Genomic DNA, 23073 nt, shown 5'->3' with positions numbered 1-23073 from the left:
TTCTCTTGTATCACTACTTCATGATCATGTGTTTACACACACACACATACACACATATATGCTGACTAGACATTAGCTAACTATAACAAGAGTTTCAGTTGCTCACCTGCTTTGAGTGTGGATCAGAACAGAATGACATGGGTGTTTAAAACAAGTAGAGTAAGAGAATCAAAGGTCTAGCAGATGTTGTCATTTCAGCCCATTAGTTAGGGTTTGGAGCCGTGGTGGTGTGGTTAAGAGCTCAGCTGCTAACCAAGAGGCTGGCAGTTCAAATCTACCAGCCACTCCTTGGAAATCCTATGAGGCAGTTCTACTCTGTCCTATAGGGTCACTGTGAGTCAGAATCGACTTGATGGCAACAGTTTGGTTTTGGTTTGGTATATATATAGTATACTACAATAGGAAAAGATATGAGACACTAATTCTGGCAAAATTCAATAGGAGCCGTTAATGAGATGCAAGACAATTCTCATTTTTAAAGTAAGAGAAGGCACAATAATTTGAATCAAATCTTTAAAGGTCTACTTCCTCCACAAGTCAAGATTATTTTTCCTAGGTTTTCTCCCTTGTACTTTAAAAAGGAACATTTAGTAGTTCTGACATTCTACATTAGCAAACATGGCTTTGGGCCAGTCCTGAGCTAGGAAGAGCAAACATAGCTCTGTTTAGTAAAATGAGAACCTCTTCTCAGCACCAGGTTTACCGGAAGGGATGGTGCTGGTAGCCTCCCAGACAGGTTCATGTCAAATTATCCTGCTGGGTTAATTAGCCAAATTTCTTCAAGTGACTCATACAGTGACGTTAACTAAAGACTTTACATGGTCCATTTCCTCACTCCCAGCCCAGCTTACAGGAGCCAGCGTTCCAGCATCTATCCACACCTAAAGTCCCAGGTCACAGGAGACACAAGGATTGGTCTAGCTCGATGACCGAGTGTCATAATGCAACTTAACTGACAACAGTTTAAAATGGTTCATTATATTCAGTAATATTTTTATATTAAAGTATTCTGTTATAGTAGTTACTGCAATACATGTTCAGATTTAAAAAGAGCACTTGAACTTCACTGAAGAATATTCAGAAACATAATATGAACTCTTGCTATGGGACATTTGACAAATGTGCTATGAATATTAATGCACTCTCTCAATACCCTGAGAGATAACGAATATTATTTTTTTCCCAGTTTACAAATGATAGGACTAAGTCACCAAGGGTTGATATGAGTTTTTCAACACCAAACAATGAGTCATAAAGAGAGCTGGTTTGAGGCTGGCAATCATGTCTGAGTTGTCTCTAGCCACCCTGGAAACAGCAAATTAATTCTCTTAAATCCATTCATAACATAATATCTCCATGGTTAATTTATAGTTTTCAAAGATGTAAATATTTTCTAGTTTCATGACAACAACAAAGTCCTCAAACCAAATTTCCCTAGCCTATAAAAAAAAAAAAAAAAATTTTTTTTTTTAATGGAATTCATGGTCTAAGGTGTCTCTGACACAATCAAATTTTCTCTAGACTCGTATAGTTTTTCAGTGGCCTCATTAAAAAGGGCTTAATCCCCAGGCTCTATACTGCAACATGTGGCGGCATTTAACTTACTGAAGGGTTGGCTTCTGCAGTATCTCACTGTTCTGGCAGTATTTGCAATCATGCGCTGAAAAGAATAAAAAAAAAACCAGAAAGACAGAAATGCAAATAAGCTTAACATATAATTCGAAAAGGAAAACAGACTTATTTATTTCGGCAATACTCAGCACCATGAGAAATAGCATGTTCTGAGATGCTGACCATCTGAAGGCAACTGGGTGAGGCAGAAGCTATTTAATAATGTTAAAGAGGCACCCACAAGTACAAGGCATTGTTCAGGAAAGGAATAGTAATGGCATAACTCAAGTCTATCTGCTTGTTCCTCAGGGTGTAAAAAGCAGTGTATCTTTTTGGAGACTGTAACTTGCTGCTTGGGACTGGTTCTCATCATCCCTTCTTGATCTCATCATGAATTTGTAACTATCCTACATTTGGAGAAGAGTTATGTTGATAAGTCCCTCATGGTCAGTAGTCAGGACTCAAGACATTAAATTACATTAAATTGAACAGTCATAATGAAAATATTTTACCTATAAATTTTTGCTCCACATTGTAGATTACTGAATTTTTTAATCTTCCAGCAAGCGTATGTGTTTTAATGTTAATCCTAATTTCCTTCCTTCTTTTTTTCTTCCTTTCTTCTTCCCTCCCTCCCTTCCTTCCTTCTTTCTGATTATAGCAGTAATAAATACACATTTTAGAAAACAGAAAATATTAAGAGTAAAGTAAAAGTCACTTCAAGTATCACTTCACAGGGTGACTACATTAACATTTGTGTCCATTTCCTTCTAATCTTTTAAAAAAATATGTAAAACTTATTTTTAAAAATTGAAGTCACACTGTGCATACAGATTTTTGAGTAAAAAATTTTTTAACATTGCACAATTTCCCATGCCATTTGTATTTTAAAATGTTTTTTAAATGAGTATGTATTAAATCATATGGGTAGATCATAATTTATTTAACCTTTGTTAATTTTGCACTTGTTTTCTCATTGTCGTTTTACAATTTGGGTACAACAGAGGCTTCAAAAGGAATCTGCCCTCAGCTTAGTTAAGAACAAAGAAGAAAAGAGCCAAAAATGGACAGAAATGGAAATGCTGAACCCATGAGGAAAACCATTGATGAGAACTAAGCACAATTCATTAGCTAGGACATGCCTTTCTTGTTCGTGGTATTTTAATCGGAAACCCCGGTGGCGTAGTAGTTAAGAGCTAGAACTGCTAACCAAAAGGTCCCCAGTTTGAATCCATCAGGTGCTCCCTGGAAACTCTATGGGGCAGTTCTACTCTGTTCTATAGGGTAGCTATGAAACCTAAGCCGGGACCCCCAGTCCCTACATATTGTTTCAGTACACCTCTGCTGCTCAGACTTTAAAACCAAACCCACCGCCGTGGAGTCGATACCAACTCATAGTGACCCTACAGGACAGGGTACAACTGCCCCATAGGGTTTCCAAGGCTGTAAATCTTTACAGAAGCAGATTGCCACATCTTTCTCCCACAGAGTGGCTGGTGGGTTCGAACTGCCAACGTTTTGGCTAGCAGCCAAGCATTTTACCACTGCCTCACTGGGCAGTGGTAAAATCTGTAAAGATTACAGCCTCGGAAACCCATGGGGCAATTTTACTCTGTCCTATAGGGCAGCTGTAAGTTGGAATCACTCCACGACGATGGGTTTAGTTTTTGTTTTTTTTAACAGAGGCGGTGGATTAATTTTAACATTAGCAGAAAATTGATAAGGCTTTTCCCAGAGAAAGAGACTCCCCAATCTCTAAGCAGTTATATAATTCCAGTCTTCACTTTCTTTCTTCCTGGATCCTCAGCTTGCCAAAAAGTATAGAAAATGACTTTGAGAAAGCTACGTAGCCTAAAAAAAAGAAAAAGAAAAACTCATTTGGCAGGAAAAGAATTCATGGAAGAGTCACACCCTTACGAATGTATACATGTGAACCTTCCTAATACCTCACTGACCGCTACTGCTTTGCGGCCTCAGGCAAACATTAAATGACGTGGGTCTGCACTGGGTAACTTCTCACATACAAAAAAGTAATCGCAGAAGTTTGAACTTCACTTTCATAAAGGATCCAAAACCCGCATGTCTGTTGATCAGCATGAGAAATATATTACAAATACCTCCAAGAAAGTGTAACATACAATGTATAATTAGCCTCTGATATAAGGGGCCCTGAAATAAACAGTAACTATAATGGGTATGATCATTTTCCTGCTAATTTACTTTAAGTTGTTTTTTCACTTCTCTAAAGGCTTTGCATCGGAAGGGCATGAGTATATTCCATGCAGAATTATTATAATTCTTCAGATATTGAATGGAGTGTAATTACTGAAAACCATGGGAACTGCTGCCAGTATGCCCCTCTGAAGAATAATAAAACAATTAACAGGGGTCAGAAACCTCTTCCTATACCATTTTGTAGAGAGTAATTGTTCTGCTTTTTAGTTTTGAAAGCTAAAACATTTCATTCTGACTTCAGTTTTAGACTACTCTTTACAGCTATACTCTAAGGCTTCATAATTTTTAGCTCATTATGTAGTTTAAAATGTGAGAACAATTGTTTAAATCAGTAATTTTCAGCTCTGGAGTTCATTCTACCTTTCTAAATCTTTGATTAATTTTAACAATGGTTTTAATTCTGAAGTATCCTTTTCAATTGTACTCAATGATAACTTCAGTTATAACTTCAAAATCCAAACCTGGCTTTGCAACAAGGTCCATTCTTTTCCTTTGTGAGGTCTGCACAATAATGCTGTAATGGTATAAACCCTCAGAAACAGTGTGTGAACCTCTCTGGTATGCATCGTTACATATCCTTTCACAATGCCAAAGAAGGACCAAACGATATTTTAATTCCAGCTACTTCTGCACCCACTGACACATGCAAATACTTAATACGCTATTAACAACTACATCCAACTACAAGGTGCTTTCCCAGAATGCTGCAAGAGACTTCACAAGTCACCTCCTTCAACCATCTCCAGGGTGCATAATGCCTTCTATAGCCTGCCTATCTACAGTGGCTTCCCACTGTTTGAATGCTTCCAGCAATGAGGAACTCATTACCTCTAAGGACAGCCCTTTTAATTTTTAGACATTTTTGATGATTAGAAATCCTTTGTCATTTTGAGTGAAAGTCCTTCTCCCTTCATTTTTCACTCATTGATCCTACTTCTGGGCTCTGGAGCCACAACGAACATGTTTAATTTCTTTGTAACAGGACAGTTCTTAAAATACTTGAAGACGACTATTATGGACCTCTTCCCACCCCCAAGTCTTTTCTTGCTCAGCCTAAATATTCTCAGTTTCTTCAATAATTCTTCATAAGACAGTTTCAAGTTTCTTCTGGACAGTCTCTAGTGTGGTACCCTAGCCTAAGCAAGTCATAGAGTGCAGAGAAATCACTCTTCCTTCCCTGGTCTAGACAATCCTATACACCTGAGTCCATAATAAGAAGAAGAAAAATCATACTACTGACACCTGTTGAGTTAATGTGGAGTCCCTTGGTGGCGCAAACAGTTGGGTACTTGATCGCTAACCAAAAGGTACACCCAGAGGCACCTCGGAAAAATGGTCTGGTGATCTACTTACCAAAAAAATCTTCCATTGAAAACCCTATGGAGCACAGTGCTGTTGACACACATGGGGTCTCCTTGAGTTGGAACTGAACTGACGGCAATTGGCTAATAGTGTTTCATTGAGTTGTTTGGATACAGCTTCCCTGCTCTGTAGATGTGCAGTTCATTCCTTGAACGAAAGGATCTAAAATCCAGCTGGTTAAAATCTTTCTGTCCTTCTACAAACTTCAGTCTCACATTATTTTTGACAGTAGGCGGCTGTTTATTCATTGGTGTTTTCAGTTAAGGTTAACAGAAACTAAAGTTTAAAGAGACACAAGCTTTATTATCCAACTGCCAAGGCAGGGATGATGTCAAAACTACACCTTGGGGTTCATGATCCTGCCACAGCAGGTTGGCCTGCCTGGAGCAGGCTGGGCAGCTTTCCTATAATGCCAGGCCAGTGGAAAACACCTGGTTACCCCAAAGCAGGAGTTCTTAGCTTTTACTTTAGCATTTTTTACAAAAATGGGAGTTCCTGGGTGGTACAAAAGGTTAACCACTCAGTTAGTAGCAGAAAGTTTGGTGGTTCAAACCCACCCACAGGTGACTCAGGAGACAGGCCTGGAAATGTGCTTCTGAAAGGTCACAGCCTGGAAAACCCTATGGAGTAGTTCTACTCTGCATACATGGGGTTGCCATGAGTGGAAACTGACTGGAGGGCGACTAACCACCACAACAACAGCACCCCTGAGGCTCATGAAACACTCCCACTAGCAACTGGCTTATTAAAGCAGTGATTCTTAACTCTAAGGCAGCTGTGAGGAGATGACGCCCCTTTAAAAGGCACTACGAGTCATTGTAGGTGGACGGTTTGAACCCTCCTTAGCATACCTTAATGGATTGTCATATTCCCTCTTACACCTTGTTGAGAATTGTTGCCCTAGAGTCTGTTTATCAGGCTCTGCTCTCAGAGATCCTAACCAAGAAAACGCCCCACAGTTAGGGAAGCCGGGACGCTCTTTGAGATTTCACACAGCTAGGGACTAATTCTAACTACAGGTCTTCAGAGTTTATGTGCAAAAATCAATGTGTTCATATGCTTCCCAACCTATAGGGCTGAGAAATGACTCCAACTAAAAGCTGATGAATTCCCCTCAGAGCATAAGCTCATGAAAGGAACCTCAGAAAAGACAAAGGAGGTAGCAAGTGAAGGGTTCTGTGTGACACCCCATGTATTTATTTTTCTTTACTGCTGAAATGGGTGGTGCAAGTGGTTAACGTGCTCGGCTGCTAACAGAAAGGTTAGAGGTTTGAGTCCACCCAGGGGCACCTCAGAAGAAAGGCCTGGCAATCTAATTCCAAAAAAATTAGCCACTGAAAACCCCACGGAGCACAGTTCTACTTTGATACATACGAGATTGTCATGAGTCGAAATCAAGCCATCGGCACCTGGTTTATTGCTGAAAACAGACAGACTCAGAAGCAGATGTCCCTCCTGAGGCCTGAGTTGCAGAGTGACCAGTACAAAGCAGCCGTGCGGAGGAAAGAGCAACTGGCGTTCTGTACTCCAGCCTGGCACAGGTGAGAGGCCCTGAGCCTACAGTTCCAAACACAAATTTCCCTCAAGCTCTGATGCAGGTAACTCCCGCTGGGTCCAGTGAGGTGTCAGAGATACCTTGCTCTCAGATCGCCCATGTGGCCTGGGCCTCACTCGTTTACCTTCCTGTGGTAGGCTCCCCTCCACAGTGGGCTGTCCAAGTCATACCTTCACTCCTGTCCAGACCATTGTAGATGATTTATCAGCCTTTACAGTTGTCTCCAGCTTTTCTTGCCAGCTCCATGCTGACTCTGGTACCCCAGTGCAAGCTCTTCCATCACTAAAGATGAATGGTCTTTTAGGTCTGTTTCTCAAGTTGAGATCAGCAAGCCCTCCAGACAACCCTACCTTGAGCTATTACACACCCCTGATCTCCCACTAACAGAAAGCTGCCTGAATGGCCTTCCTCCTCGTAAGCTATTCTGCCTTTCTACTTAGAGTTAGCTGCTCCCTCACTTCAGACCTCCTGCAAAGGCTGGCCCTGAACAGTTTTTCTGTCCTTCTGTTGCAACTTGAGAGCCTTACCATCCTTGTTCTTAATGTTCGCCAGACTTCTTTTTCTTTTCTCCTTCCCATCCCTACAGATTTGGCTCCACCTACTCTGTATGCCTATCATATATAGGACTCTGTCAATTACACCCTGCTTAGCAAGAATGTTGCTGCTGAGCTGGCTCTGACACGTGGCGACCCCATGTACAACAGATGGTGTCCTGTGCCATCTTCATGATCATTGGTATATGCTCGAGTCCATCGTTGCAGACACTGTGTATTTTGAGTGCCTTCAACCTAAAAGTCTCATCTTCTAGCACTATATTGGACAGTGTTCTGTTGTGATCCACAGGGTATTCGTTGGCTAATTTTTGGAAATCTATCTCCAGGCCTTTCTTCCTAGTGTGCCTTCGTCTGTAAGCTCCTCTGAAACCTGTCCACCATGATTCTGCTCATATTTGAAATCCTGGTGGCATAGCTTCCAGCATCATAGCAGTATGCAAGGCACCACAGCCCTAATGTTAGCATGTCTAAAATCACATCTGATTGTTTCACTCAGTTGCCCAGATATTCAGGATAAAATTTTTTTTCACCTCACCATCTAGAAATACATCTCTCACCCACAAAGATCATGCTCATGATAGCAACCACATGGAATTCAGGGCATGCTAAGGACCACGGACAAAACGGGGCCAGGAGCTGAACCAGCCTTTACAGTATACATCACTGAGGATCTCCTAAGCCCTGAGCCCTGTCTTCCGCCTATGGGTCTTTAATATCTGAGAGATGTGTGACATACACATACATGTGTATAACACACATGATAGTCATCGTATACCACACACATGAAGGCCATGGGGCATGGCATTCAGGTGACTGTCCAGCACAGGTAGAGTGCATGTGGATCTGTGCACTCATGGAAAGACACTGAAGGCCAGGCACGGTTGAGGGGTGGGGGGAGGCCGAATAATGCCCAGTTAGGAATAGAAGACTAAGGGAAAGTCATCCTGCATAAAGCTTGTTATGTAAAATGCTTTGAGACATCCTTGTTAATTAAATTTTTCTAATACAATAGAACATACTTTTGGATTTAAATCCTTTAGAGATGCTTTAGTACATTTTTCTACCTCATGAAACCTAACACTGGAATATAATTGGGTCACTTTTTATTCAACCAGTATTTCTTGCATACTTACTATGTACCAGGCACCTTTTTGTGTGCCGGCAAGATATCAGTGGACAAAACTGACAAGATGCCTGGTACAGGCATTCTGGTGGGGAGGACAGACAGCAAAGAGGCAAGTGAAGATCATCTCAGACCGTGAAACCAACTATCAAGGCACGGTTGTCTAACAGAGACTGGTGGGGGTGTGGGTGGGGATCAATGTTAGAGAAGTGGTCAAGGAAGACCACTCAGAGGAGGGCTAAGAAGGAGCCAGGCAGATAAAGACTAGGGTGCAAGATTCCAGGCAAAGATATCAGCCAGAGAGCAAAGGCCACGAGGCAGGAAGGCACAGAAAGAAGGCTATTTGGTCAACATGGGGACTGAGCACAGAAATGACATGTGACATAAGGCCAGACAGGTGCTCTGGGTAACAAGTTTGGAGTTACGATATTACGTTATTGCATTTAACATGGTTTTATTTTCCATTGAAGTCACCTTTCCCTCTATTTTTCTTACGTCAGTCACATATTTTATGGAACAAGAGGTAACTAGAAAAACAAAGGCTTCCATTTAGCACACATCTGTTTTGCTTTCTGACATCTGTTTTATTACTATTGTGAACTAGTTTTTATATATTTTGATTTTAATATTATACTGAAAAACTGTTAAAGTGTTTCTGCTTTATCTTTTCAACCGTACGTAATCTCCTAAAGGCCAAGGGCCACTTTGGGGATTTGTTTATATTCCTTAGTGAAACCCCTTGCCTGGACACTGTACACATAGTGTGTTGCTTTGAAGCACTTCTTTTAGAAGGTCTGCTCTTATTTAGCCTGGTCCAGAAATTCTATATAAAGAAGTAAATTTTCTAAGTAGTCCTGTGGAGTTCCTTTGTGTTGAAGAGGTCTGGGATTTGGGAGGATATAAGCATCTCGATTTTTACTTGAAGACTTTTCTTCCCATAGCTTGAAGTAACATATCTGGTGCTTTCTTCATGAATCTTGTGATAACATTATTGCTGATGTAAAAAATATTGTTGCTAATTATCTAATAACATTATTAGTGTTACAAAAACAAAATGATTTGAAACATTTCTCTTCCTTAATGAATTAGCTGCTGTTAATGTCTCCAGAAGTATAGAAGTTTCCCCCATGCTTCTCATTCCAAATAAAATGACCAGCTTAAAAAAATCATAGTCATAAATAAATAAACCTAATATGGGTATGTCTGGAATAGAATCAACCTCCTAATACAGTAGCAACTGTGCCTATCAGCATGCTTTCTGTGGCCTGGGATAGTGGCCGTTAGCCAGCATATTATCCTCTAATCCATTCCTAGTGTACCTCCTAAATGTGATAAATATTCATGTATGCCATAGAAACTACTAAGGGCTTTATTCAAACATTTTTTTGAATACTCCTTTATGTTCCCCCAAATGAAAGAATGCCTGCTCCCCTCCTTTTTTTTTTTTTTTGGCATAAGGATCAGAGTGCGAATGCTCTTTTGTTCATACCCATAAATCCTAAAAACCATTATACAATAAATTCTCTAATCCTCATTTCATCCCTCAAGGGTGAAGAGGTTCAAAATAAAAATACTTAGGGTTTGGAACAGTGGTTTGCTATGACTATGCAATGCTGCTACCAAGAAAAGGTGCCTGTGTTCCTGGATACCCTAGTGACTCCTGCCCTGGCAGGGGCTCCCTCTGGGGACACAGCCTATCAGCCACAAAGGCTGCCAGCTCTGCTCACCACCTTGGCTTTGCTACTGAATGATTAGGATGCAACACTGATGTTAACCTGAAAAGGATGATACATCCTTCCTCAAGACACACAGTAATAAAAGCAGCCAACACTGGGGGGAGGAAGTGTAGGCGGTAGCAGTGGCAGTATAGGGGTTGAGGTAGGCTGGTTTCTGGGGAGACAATGTTGGAAAGTTGGCAACAAGTGCCAGGTTGGTCAAAGTCAGGTTTGGAAGGCATAAGCAAATCCTTTTGAAGTTCCATTTCTTTTTCTAGTAGCACCTAACTCATGGCAGGACAATTCTAAAATCATGTTGTCTACTGGTATGATATATCAAATGAACCAAAATGTATAAAGTTGCTGAAGCAGAGAACTACCAGTATTCATTGAATGTCCTTTCTCCCCTTCTCTTTCACCATAATAAAACCCTCTAAGTTTTTGGTGGGGCACATGAATACCCAAAATGAAGGCTACATTTTCTAACCTTTTCATGTGACTAAGTTTCTGGCCAATAAAATGTAAGCAACGTGATGAGTGAACTTCCAAGTCATGTCCTTACAGGAAAGAAGCATACACTCCCCGTCTCCCTTACTCTTGCCTCTGGTCAGAATGGGGATGTAGTAGTCAGCCATCTTGGACCCTGTGGGTGGTGGAATGGCAAGGGAGAAGCCTGGAACCTTAACAGTTTCCCATGGCAGAGCCAGGATACCAGTGTGAACTTTCAAATGAGGAAAAACAAACAAACAAAAACCCCAAACCCTTATCTTATTTAAACCATTGTTAATTTGTCGTTGTTGGGTGCCCTCTAGTCCATTTCAACTCATTGTGACCCCACACGACAGAGCAGAACTGCCCCATAGGGTTTTCTTGGCTGTAATTTTTAGGGAAGCAGATGGCCAGGTCTTTCTCCCACAAAGTGGCTGAGTGGGTTCTAAGTGCCAGCCTTTCAGTTAGCAGCCAACCGCTTAACCACTGTACCACCAGGGCTCCTAATTTGTTAATTTAGTTTTTCACTGTTGCAACTGAACTGCTACCTTACTATTCAGTTGGTTTTTAAGCAAAAGTGTATTCTCTCTGAGAGTAGGGTGTGAAGGACATTTTGTCTCACTGCAAGGCACAGAAGAACCCACAACTGTGGGCATGAAGCACAGACAAGGTGGTGGGGCGGGGGTGGGTTTCTCCTACTATCCTCTGAATACGATCTTGACTTTCCCTCTGTAGCTTATGGATGTGACACCAAGATCTGAACACCCCGATGAAACTTCTTGCATCCTCCCTGACAGATGGCTGGCTTTGCACACTGTTGCCGTTCTTGTTCGTTCTGTTTAGTCAACTTTAATGATCAAAAGTTCTAAAACTCAGTCAACTCTTTAGAAAACCAGGGCTTAGAACTGGTTTCTTCCCGTTTGAGCCCCTGCTGAGAATTTGAATTTCTAACAAGTTCCCTACTGAGAATTTGCATTTCCATCCCAGATATACTGAATCACAATTTACATTTCAACAAGATCTCCAGGTGATTCTTAAGTATAACTTCCTGGGAACTTTTTAGAAATGCAAATTCTTAGCAGGAAGCTTGTTAGAAAGGCAATTCTCAGCAGGGGTTCCAACAGGAGGAACTTGTTCAAACTGGTTCCAAGCCGTGTAGAAAACCCTGATTCCTACACCTCCGTGCACATGTATATTTTGTAGTCAAATGGATGGCTTAGTCACACCTTAGTCTTCATTTCTGCATAAGTGATCTGGAAGGGTCTTTTGCTAAGTCTTTCATTTTATCTGGCAAACAATTTTTGGAACACAAGTTTTGCTTTGAGAAATCAGGGACATATTGTTTAAGTCTCCATGCTAGAAAGTAAGCAAAGAATGTTTTTTACTTTGATTAAAAAAACTGTTACAATAATAGAGATGTTCACGCCCCGCCCCTGGTAGGAGGGAAAACTGCTGAGAAAATATCTGCCCTCTGGTATACAGTGTCTTTGAGGAGCGTATACTCATGTGCTATTTCCTAAGAAGCTTAAGACATGGGACCTAGTGTCCAGCAATAGCTGTACTTCTTTAACAGGCTGGGGTTTGCAATAAACTCATTCCTAAAGCCGAATGGTGCTGATCCTTACGGGATTACCGCAGGGTGTTTCAAATTCTCCTGGAGTCACACAGACTAGCTCAGTTTTAAGAAACAATTAGAGTAATGGTTTTCTGGTAAGAATTCCATAACACTTTATGGCTTACAGGAATACTTATTATGTACCATGGACCTACCAACAATCTCAAGAGTTAGATGGAACAGGCGTTACTGCCATTTTCTGTTGAGGAAACTGACCTACAGAGATGTTAAGGTACAGCCATAAAGTGAAGAAGCGGAGAATTGAACCTTGTGTCTTCTGAACTCCAAACCCTGAGGTTTTTCCCCAGTACCACATTCACCGCTGCAAACCATAACCCCGGGCAGATGCTCACCCACACGAAGATAAACACTGTAGCCACCCCAGCCATCATGACTGCAACCAAAGCATTCAGAAGACAAAGCATCATTTCATTAGCATGCACTATGTAGCTAAAGAAAGCTTTTGGCATGACCTGCTATTATTGCCTCAGGAGGATAAGAAAATAAACTGCAAAGTAACTAATGCCACATAACATTGCCTTTTTTCTTTTTCTCTTTTGGTTGCGGGGAGGTCAGGAAAATACTGAATATGTGCCAGTTCCACATCTATTGGTTAAAAACTTTTTTTGGCTATAAAGATTTTCAAGTTTTCTCTCTGAACTTGGGTGAACTTTACTGGGATAAGCACTACCCATTTAGATTAATATTTCATAATAAAAATCTGCTGGTGTAGTGGCTAAGAGCTACAGCTGCTAACCAAAAGGTCGGCAGTTTGAATCCATCAGGCACTCCTTGGAAACCCTGTGAGGCAGTTCTACTCTGTCCTATAGGGTTGCTATCAGTTGGAATTGACTCAATGGCAACGGGTTTGGTTTTTTTGGTATACAGTTGCCTTTTACCTACATGTACTAAAGCCAGGCTCGGCAGGTAAACATTTCAAAGCAGGGATTTGAACTGGTTCTTCGCAGCTCAATCCTGGCTGAGGAAGCAAACCCAGTATAGACTCGAATTTTTAGAATTTGGGTTAACCCAGTAAGGTGACCAGAACAGGAAAAATTACAGGTTGAAGCACTGCTAGAAACTTAATCTCCTGCTTAGAAAACAAGGGCAGTGTACACGTTGCATAGCAACCAAATCTTTCTTGCCCACTGTATTATGCGCAGATTTGGAAACAGCGGTGTTCTGCTCAAAGATGGCAGCTGACTGCGCCACTTTGAAGGTGCGTCACTTTCCACAGTCCCACCAATAATCCAGTCTCACACATCAGGCTCCTGAAAGAGCTCACTACACCACTTCCAAGTCTCCCGTTTTAGGGCTTAGACCCATAATTTTTTCCCATTCTGATTACCTTACTGGATCACCCAAATTGTAAAAATTCGGGTCTGTTCCGAATTCACTTAGTTGGCCATGACTGAATTGGTTCGAAGCCCTGTTTCAAAGGCATCCTGGGGCAGTCTAGCTTCACAAACCTCACAATGAAACAACAACATGGAAGTCATTCTGGAACATTCATGCATTTTAGCAACAGGCAACCAGGGACGAAGCACATAGCATAAAAGCTAGCTGCTGCTGTGAGCCACAGCACAAATACTATTCAATTTCACAAAAGCGAACTGACAGAGTAAAATAGGTAGCCAATTTGAACCAAATATTTCAAAACTCCTTTATGTGTAACCACTTTTTTAACCTGGCAGCATATATGGAAATGATTTCCTTTATTAGTACAAATCCCGATTTTATTTTAAAAACACATTGCGGTTAAGGTTATAATACTGTACGTACCATTTTTTCAAAGTTTACTAGATTGTCAGTGAACGTCTTGTTCCCCTCATGAGTAAATGTCATATCTGTATAGAAATAAAAGCCACATTCTAATCACTAACCGAAATATGTCATACTAAGAAAGCACAATAGCTCCATTAGATTATGCTGGTGGATTTGCATAACACTGCAAGTGAAAAAGGCTGTTAATAGTTCCTTTTATGTTAGGTGTTTAACTTTCTAAATCACTTTACATGAGATTAGTAAAATTTTCTAAACTAACCCTCTGTTTCACTAACAAGTCTTCCATATCATGGATCCTTGCTCCTCCAATAATCTTCCCAACCCTTTTAGAAAATTCAGGGCTGAAGGAGCCGATGAAGGTAGAAGCATGGTATCATTCTTGACGAAGAGATCCATCAAATGAGGTGACTGCTCACTTTCTCCCCCAAATTCCCATCCCCCTGCTTGGCCTGTGTGTTTTTGTAGGATTACCTTTAATGAGCAAAGGCATGAAGGGGATGAGAGGAGGCTCCAGTTTAGCTACTGTCAACCTGTAGGCTCTGTGGTTTCTTGAAGGATCCTTAAGAGAAACAGAGATGCTGGTTAATGACCATTGACACACACACTACCCCCCACCTCCTGGTATACCCAGCCTTGTCATTTAGTAAATTTGAATCATGTGTAGGTGCAAAAGAAAGGTAGACTTAGTTAAACACAATGATTTGTGTTTTAAAATAACTTCAGGTATGGCATGAACATAATTTGCTTTTTGTTTCTTTTTTCATTGGAAAGAGAGATTTGATACAAGGGCAAAGGGAAGAGATTCTCTCCAAAAGTGAATAGGAAATGTGTACACAAACTTAAGCCAGGAAATTCATCTTCTCCTGATGCCTCCTGAAGTCCCAGGCCTGGAAGCGTGGCTCACCTTTCCCTCTGCCTTGCACAGCCAGTCCTGACTTGCCCCTCTCTGAAACCTTCCCATCACTCCTGCCAAGTTCTACTCCTTTTCTGTCTGTTAACACCTCCCAGCCGATGGGGAAAAACAATTCTGGTAAGCCAATGGAAATGCAGCTTCAAACCCATAGCCAACCCGTGCTAGATGGAAAGGGTCCTATTATGGTGCTTTTCTTAGTTACACAAATTGACCTTATGTGGGACATAAGTCCTCTTTAAGTTAGTTCCTGAGGGTGCCATTCATTAGTCAGACATGCTTGTTTTAGCAGCACTAAAATGGGATCATAAACTTCTTAAAGTCATACAAGGACAGATAAAATTTCTGAAATGAGAACTTCAATTCAGTTAATCAGAAATTGGATTAATACAGACAGTGAACAGAATAAAAAAGCCACTGTCACTTACCATTAAACTTTCAAACTCTGCATAGAACTTCTTGAACTTGCTTGGCAGTTTCTGTTAATGAAATGAAAATGGCACACGCATATGTCAGATTCAATATCTAGAGATGGAGCACGCGTTACGATTTCTAGGAGAAACGTATTTCCTTTGGCTCTTAATCAAACATCTCTGAGACAGACTGGACTATAATCTCTTTTATCATTTGAGAAGAATCTTCTGGAATACAGAGAGCTCTTTAAAAGTCTAAACCTAGTTGAACCAAAAGCAACTACAAATGCTTTGGTCTCACTGCTTTTATCATGTTTCCTGAGCTGGATGATTCATAAAGAGGGCTGCGTTCCCCAGACTACAAGTGTCTGGAATTCTTTTGTTTGTTTGTTTGTTTAAACTCTCTGATTCCTACAATCAGGAATGTACACAAAAGAACAGTGGCACTAAGAGAGCTTCAGAAACAATCTATTCCTACCCTCTTCCTTCTTTATGAGGTAAGCGACTGAGGACAAGGATTTCTGCCAGTTCTGTTTCCTGATGTATCCTCAGTATCTAGAACAGTGCTGGGCACATAGTAGGTGCATAATTAAATACTTCTTCGAATAGATGCAATCTCTGTTCTGTTTACAGATGGGAGAGATTATGTCTCAGAGCTGAAATGATGTGCCTAAAGTCACACAGCTGATTATCATCAGAGCTTCTGTAATTCATCTTACCTACCTCCTTTTCTAAGGCCTTTCTTATATGAGGCTTTTCTACACAAGCATTTCTCCCACATGATTTCTCTGCCCTGCTGCAATATAAAATTCAATAGCTCTATTAATTTATTAATCTTTCCTGTGGATATTTTAGCACATGATTCAACACCATTTCCTGTAGCCACACATCTACACCAGTAGGTCAATACTCAATCATCTTTCTATCTACTGGCTCCCACTTTGCTTAGGTCCTGAGTTTCTAGGAAAGTTGAATTTTTGTCAAAGGGCTAAACCAAGATAGGGTAGCATGATGATGTTTTTCATTCTGAGACAATCGAAGTATTGACCCTATCATGGGCCTCAAGAGATTCCTAGCTCAACTCTGCTTCACACAACGAAGTCTGACTTCAGCAACTGATTCTTTAATTAACGAGTTGTCATCAAAGGACTCTGGCTCATGGGGACCCTATTTGTGTAGAGCAGAAGTGCTCCACAGGGTTTTCAAGGCTGTGACCTTTCAGGAGCAGATCACTAGGCCTTTCTTCTGAGGTGCCTCTGAGTGGGTTCAAACCAGGGCTTGCATTTCTAATACGTTCCCAGGAAGTTATACATAAGAATCACCTGGGGATTTTGTTAAAATGTAGATTCTGATTCAGTATATCTGGGGTGGAAATGCAAATTCTCAGCAGGGAACTTGTTAGAAATTCAAATTCTCAGGAGGGATTCAAACTGGAAGGAACTGGTTTGAAGCCCTGGTTTGAACCACCAACCTTTTGGTTGGTAGTCAAGTGTTTACCATTTGCACCACCTAGGGACACCTTCACTAATTACGTCTCTGCAATCCATGGAAAACTTCTGTCCTCCTCTTTTTTCTCTCCTGTCTGAATCAGTTTGTCATATTCCCATTTAAACATTTATAAAAAATCTTATTTTGTTCCAAGGAACTATGTATCTTACGGGTCCTTCAAACTCACGGCCTAAGAACCTACTGTCAAGTTAGGCTTCAGGGAAAGCTAGTATCTTTACTTAGAGGGATGCATAAAGGTATGAAAGCTGGGATAAGGCAGCAAAAGACACAAGGTTCTTAGGAGTATCCAAATCACCAGGTTGGCCTATTGCTTTTGAGGTACATAGTCCATTTTTAAAATTAGGAATAAACTATACTGTTCGTTTAACCTCTGTCACTTTAGTTCTCTTTATTCAGGTAGGTCCAATTGTAATAAAAAATTGTCATGTCTCAATATCATTTTCTATCCACACCCCATTCCTCCAGAGCAGTGGTTCTCAGCTGAGGGCAATTTTCCCACCACCCCCAGGGGACATTTGGCAATGTCTGTGGATATTTTTGGTTGTCACAACTGGGTGGGGGTGGTGCTACCTGGTATTCAGTGGGTTGAGACTCAGCATCCTACAAAGCACAGGATGGCCCCCCACAACAAAGAATTTTCCAGCCTGAGATGTCAACAGTGCTGAGGCTGAGGAACCTTCCAGATTATCACTCCGATTTGCTTCAGCCCAGGTTGACCTTTCCCTTCTATTTTGAATCATTCTCTTCACCATTCAGTTTAACTCCGTATACTGTTTTGTTCACTGACAATTTCACACATTTTCCATAGTTCCTTGCAGCAAGGAGCCACCATGAATTCATGAGTAGCCATCATGGTACTCATTGGAGTTGTGTGGGAAGCTCCTGGGAGGCTCTCAGCAAATGCAGGTGGATATACCAAAATCAAAGACACTTATGAATAGAAGCTGTTCCTACAATTATATAATTACATTTCACCTTATAAAACAAGGGCTTAGAAATGATGAAAGGTTAATCTTCTCTTTTAGCAAAATACAACGATGATAATAGAAGCTCAGAGACTGAGAGAAGCTCATAGACTGAGATACTCCTATTCATGGTGAAACTAAGGAGCTGGCTGATTATCTCTCTTTGCTGACAGAACTTCTCCGCTCTTGTGATTGTTGTGTGCTGATGAGTTGATTTTTGACTCATAGTGACCCCATGTGACAGAGTAAAATGCCCTATAGGATTTTCTTGGCTGTAATCTTTGCAACAGCAGATCACCAGATCTTTTTCCCACAGAAGCACTGGGTGGGGTTGAACCAATGTCCTTTCAGTTAGTAGTTCAGCACTTAACCATTGCATCACAAGGACACCTGTTTTGCTCTCTAGGCCAGGAAAGGGGATCAGATAAGTGATTCCCACATGTTATGGTGTCAGTGTCTGGCTGCTGTACTACTCCTGGCTTTCCTGGACCCCCAGGAGGCTTCATATCTTCTCTCAATTTCCCCAAACACTACAGGGGATTAGAAGCTGGAGGCAGGTTGTGGAAAGCAGACTATCTGGGAGGGACCCCTCAGTCTCCAGAGATTCCAAGAGCCTTGGGCTACAAGATGTGGGGGGCGGCGGGGGGGACTGCAATACAGTCTCATTGCTTGATTTATTGGAGTATGAACTCCGTTCTTTTACTAGCTGGAAGATGACACAGCTGCGTTGCACGCAGGCCTCACCAATTCCCTCATTCCTATATTCAGGAGATGAGCTGCTGTGTGCTGCTTCTGCCTGGAATTTTAAGAGAAACCCAAGACAGAAGGACTTGTGAGGGCCTGCCCTATAAACAATGGAAACATTTAGGAGGGTCAGAGAAAGAAAAGAGTTTCAAGAGGGAAGTGGGGAAGAAAACAGTTTCGAGGAAAACATTTATAGATGTAAACAGCTATCTTTAAGCACCACTGAAAAGTGAATTCTTTTATATACTCTTTGCTCTTTTCTGTGTCCCCCTTACAAATACTTTTTTTTTTTTTTTTTTTAGTAAGAGTCTATTTCTGTGTGCGTGTTCTGTTAGAGATGAGCATTTCTTCAGTGATATAACACATTTAAAGGATCAGGCACATTTTGAATATTTAGCAAATGATAAATGAAGACGTTCTCCAGCATGAATAACATAACCAATAATCAGCAAGCCACTAGTCACATTTGCTACAGAAATTCACCACACACCTGCATAACTTTTGGCCCAAACTGAATGTTAGCCAACCGTTGTTCCTCCATATGGGGAGGTCTGCCAGACAGTTAAAAGCCACTTAGTTCCTCAGCCAGGCCAAACAGTTGTCCTCCTGGCTAATTCTCCCAGGAGTAAAATGACTACTTAGATAAATATGGATCTTCTGTCTTCTTGTAATTATGTTGTTGTTGTGTGCTGTCAAGTCGATTCCAACTCATAGCACCCCTACAGGACAGAGCAGAACTGCCCCATAGGGTTTCCAAGGAGCAGCTGGTGGATTCAAACCGTCAACCTTTTGGTTGGCAGCTGTAGCTCTTAATGACTGCACCACCAGGGTACCTTAGTGCTAAAAAAAAAAAAAAAATTGCTGTACAGTTGATTCTGACTCATAGCAACCCTACAGGACAGAGTAGAACTGCCCCACAGGGTTTCCTAGGTGTAATCTTAATGGAAGCAGATTGCCAGATCTTCTTCTCCTGCAGAGCTGCCAGTGGGTTTGAATTGCCAACTTTTGGTTAGCAGCTGAGTGCTTAACCACTGTACCACCAGGCCACCTCCTTGTAATTACAGATAAGGCGGACTGCAAAGGCAATAAGCAGACATTTCACAGAACAATAGAATCTATGAGCAAAGCCTTTGAAGGCATCCAAAGCAGTGTTGCTCCTTCATGTTATACCTAGGAAGGGGACTTATTATTATTTACATTATATAGGTTGAGAAGCTAAAACACCTTCCCCCCAACACACACACACACGGACACACACGGACGCACACACACACAAAAGGACAACACCTTTTTAAATTCACACTCTGAGGCAACTGGAAAAAGAAGACAGGTCACTTCCCTCAAAGTGTCCCACCTTGTCTATTGTTATACCAGTGTGAGTGATATTTCTACAAAAAGCTCACTGGTGAGCCTGGATTTTTATTCGTAAGGCGAAAGTCACAGCTGGATCTCAGCTGAAGCTTACCTCCCACGTTAGTGCCAGGCGGCTCACAGCAACGTTACTTAGTCCCATGACGATGGCAAAAAAGGAATTCAGGTTTTTGTACTCTTTACAGCTGAAACACAAGAGGCTCATGTTTAAGTAAAATGCCACTTTTGAGTGAGATAAAAAATTAGAGCTCTATTTTCTGATAGTCATTGGTATTCGTCAGCCCTCCTTTATGAGAACAGGCAATGATAGATTTAATGTACTGTATAGTTCCACTTGGGTAACCACGTTCTGCCATTTGATTTCTCACTGTAATTTTAGAAAGGTGATGGTTTTGGACATCTAGGTTCAGGTTTTGAGAAGGAATTTAAAGACACCTCCCGAGGGATTGTTACTATAAAGCCCAAAGCTTGCTAAAAGCCTTGTTGGACCTGAAGGGACACATCGCATGAAATGGGAAGAGAGAGCAAGATGACCTTGGAGAGTTCTAGACCTTTAGCCTGGAGGTGGACACCTCCCGGAGCAGTGTAAGAGGGGCCAAGGAAGTCAGTGTTGTTGCAGCTACCATGGCTATCTGCCATGAATAATGCTTCTACTTTGTTGAAAAATATCAACTTACAAGGCATGAACCCTTGCAGGCTGGGCATTCGTTTTAAATGAGTTTTAAAACTGAGAATTAAGCTAAACAATTGACCAAAATTACACCCTTTTAAATCTGTATTTATGCCACACTAGCTCATATGACTATATAGCTGGGGAAAAGACATGTGGAGCAAGATCAGAAATTCTTACTAGAATGGCACGGTATAGCCCAGGTACTTGGTTTAAATTAAAAAAAGAAAAGAAAGGAACCCCAACTTCTTCATACCAGCTCCCTGAAAAAAGAAAAGAAGGATTCATTTTGTAATAAGTGCAAATCCTCACCCCAAATCAATGTGTTTACCCAAGTTGACTGAATCATAATTAAATCCTGTTGGGATTAACATTTTTGTTAAAAGCTAATTAAATTGTTGTGTTTGATGCCCATGGTCTCCTTGCAAAGGTGGCGATCAGTGATTCTGAAATTGTCTCTGTGAAAATGGAAAAATGAGTTTCAGCGAAACTAAAGCGTGTCTGACCCCAGTGGTGAGAAAGCAAGCAAACCTTCCCTGAGAGGGGGCAAATGGCTCTTAGGTCAGGGACTGAAAATTATTTAAGGGACTTCTGGGGTTGCAGGCAGTGCGTATGATCACGTACATGTGCTTGCCTTTGTCTGTGTGTGTGTGATCTTGAAAGAATACACACTAGTTGTAGAGTTGCCTTTTCGGTAGCTGCCCTGTTACCAACTAACTTGATCATCCTGGTAAGTCACGGAATTTCTCTATGCTTCAGTCTCCTCATCTGCAAAAAAAGGATACTAACACCTGGCCCCCCAAATTCACAAAGTTCTAGGGAAGATAAAGAGCGTACATAGAATAGGTTGACGTTCTCTAAAAATATCATGTAAAAGAGATGCTACTGCCGCTAGCTTTAGATCTCATTCTTGCAAATCTCAGGCTTATTAAAGTCCACAATCTTCTCCAGCTGGGCTGCGGAAATAGCTCCAGTAAAGGACGGCATGGCTCAGCACGGGGCTTGAGAATGGTTAGATAACATAAACCAATTTATACCCAAGGCCAGGTCCACCTACTCATTCACGTAATCAGAAGGCAAAGAGTTAAGAAGGGCAAAGACATTTTTTTAAAAAGTCCTGAGTTTTTGAAAGGCTCTTCTATGCCTCCTCTGTAAAAATCAGGGCTTCGAACTGGTTCGTTCCGGTTTGAACCCCTGCTGAGAATTTGCATTTCTGCCTTAGATATATTGAATCAGAATCGACGTTTGTAACAAGATCCCCAGGTGATTCTTAAGTATAATAAAAATCCAGAACCACTGCTCTACTAGTGGGTCTCGGAATTGGTGCCTAACCAGCAGCATTAGCATCGCCTGGGAACTTGTTAGACAACATGCAAATTCTCAGCAGGGGTTTGAACCAGTTTGTTCCCCTGGTAAAAATAACAGGATTAGGCTGGAAAGGGATATCTGACCTCCCACATTTGTGTGCAGACTGCCTCTCTCTCCTCCTTGTTATACTTAGCACTGCCAGGCTAAGGTGAAGAGAGAATATGTTCCTTATAACGGGAAAGCACACGCTGTCACAGTTTCCATAATCATCTCAATCCAGATATGTGAAGGCATTTGTCCCTTGCAACAAGCCCGGCCAGATTCTTAGAGAAAGTGGCTACACAACGAATCAGAAATCCATAAGCAACATTTTAGCAAATCTTTCTTCAACTAGCCAGCTTTTCCAAATTAAGAAATATTTTCGAAGCATTTGAAGCCAAAGGATTTGGGGATTCTGTTGAACCCTCAAATTTTTGGCACAATAATTCAAGGCACTTGGCAAGCTGGTATCTATAAAACGTCAAGCAGCATTTACTTCTTTGTTTAGCCCTGGAAATCAGACTCCGTATGGAATCTAAACTGGCTCAAGAAAATTGCCTCGCTGGGGGTCACTTGCACTCCCAACCTTCTTGTGCTAGAGCTCCCTGCATTTAGAAAGGAAAGAAGTCTCACAGCCACAGGCCGCATTTAGCATTTTATTTTTAGCATTGTGGTGATACCAAAAACATGGAAGTAAACAGGAGGTTGTCAGGCATATCTAAATAGTAAGAGAAGATTAATTCATGTCAGGGGGAAATCTAACTGGCCCCTGCAGTAAATAAATTGTTTCCCATGAAGTGCTGTTAAATAGAATATTCATAAGATGCTTGATTTTTCTGATGTTTATGGAGATGACTTCCCTGTACCAGGTTAGCTCGTCTTTATGCATTTTGTGGATTTTTTTCTGGTTAAATCGAACGTGCTGTTGTACATGCATGTTCTACTGCCCTCTACTGGCGAGAATGTGTTGCGTTGGACGCTGACTTCAAGAGCATTTTTTGCAGAACTTTGTACAAGAGAACTTTGTTTGCTGAAGGAGGAGGCAAAAAAAAAAAAAAAATGCAAGTAGTTCAGAGCAAAAAGAGATCACGATTTTGACT

At 41.2% G+C, this 23073-nt stretch overlaps 1 protein-coding gene across 13 annotated transcripts in view; it reads right to left on the bottom strand.

Annotated features, from left to right (window-relative positions):
• The window catches only part of RAPGEF4 (Rap guanine nucleotide exchange factor 4), a 348490-nt gene that overhangs the window by 3397 nt on the left and 322020 nt on the right, over positions 1–23073 (bottom strand). For 10 of the 13 annotated variants that reach the window (XM_049887444.1, XM_049887446.1, XM_049887443.1 and 7 more), the window contains 5 exons: positions 20051–20141; positions 15383–15433; positions 14516–14603; positions 14042–14106; positions 1606–1660 (listed from right to left, as the gene is read on the bottom strand). In XM_049887444.1, coding sequence (XP_049743401.1) covers positions 1606–1660; positions 14042–14106; positions 14516–14603; positions 15383–15433; positions 20051–20141 — 350 coding nt within the window. The other 3 variants (XM_049887447.1, XM_049887445.1, XM_049887453.1) reach the window with 3 other exon arrangements.

Source organism: Elephas maximus, chromosome 6, assembly GCF_024166365.1.
Source record: "Elephas maximus indicus isolate mEleMax1 chromosome 6, mEleMax1 primary haplotype, whole genome shotgun sequence".
NCBI lineage: Eukaryota > Metazoa > Chordata > Mammalia > Proboscidea > Elephantidae > Elephas > Elephas maximus.
Note: the sequence above shows the minus strand (reverse complement) of the source record. Positions and strands in the feature narration are given on the sequence as shown.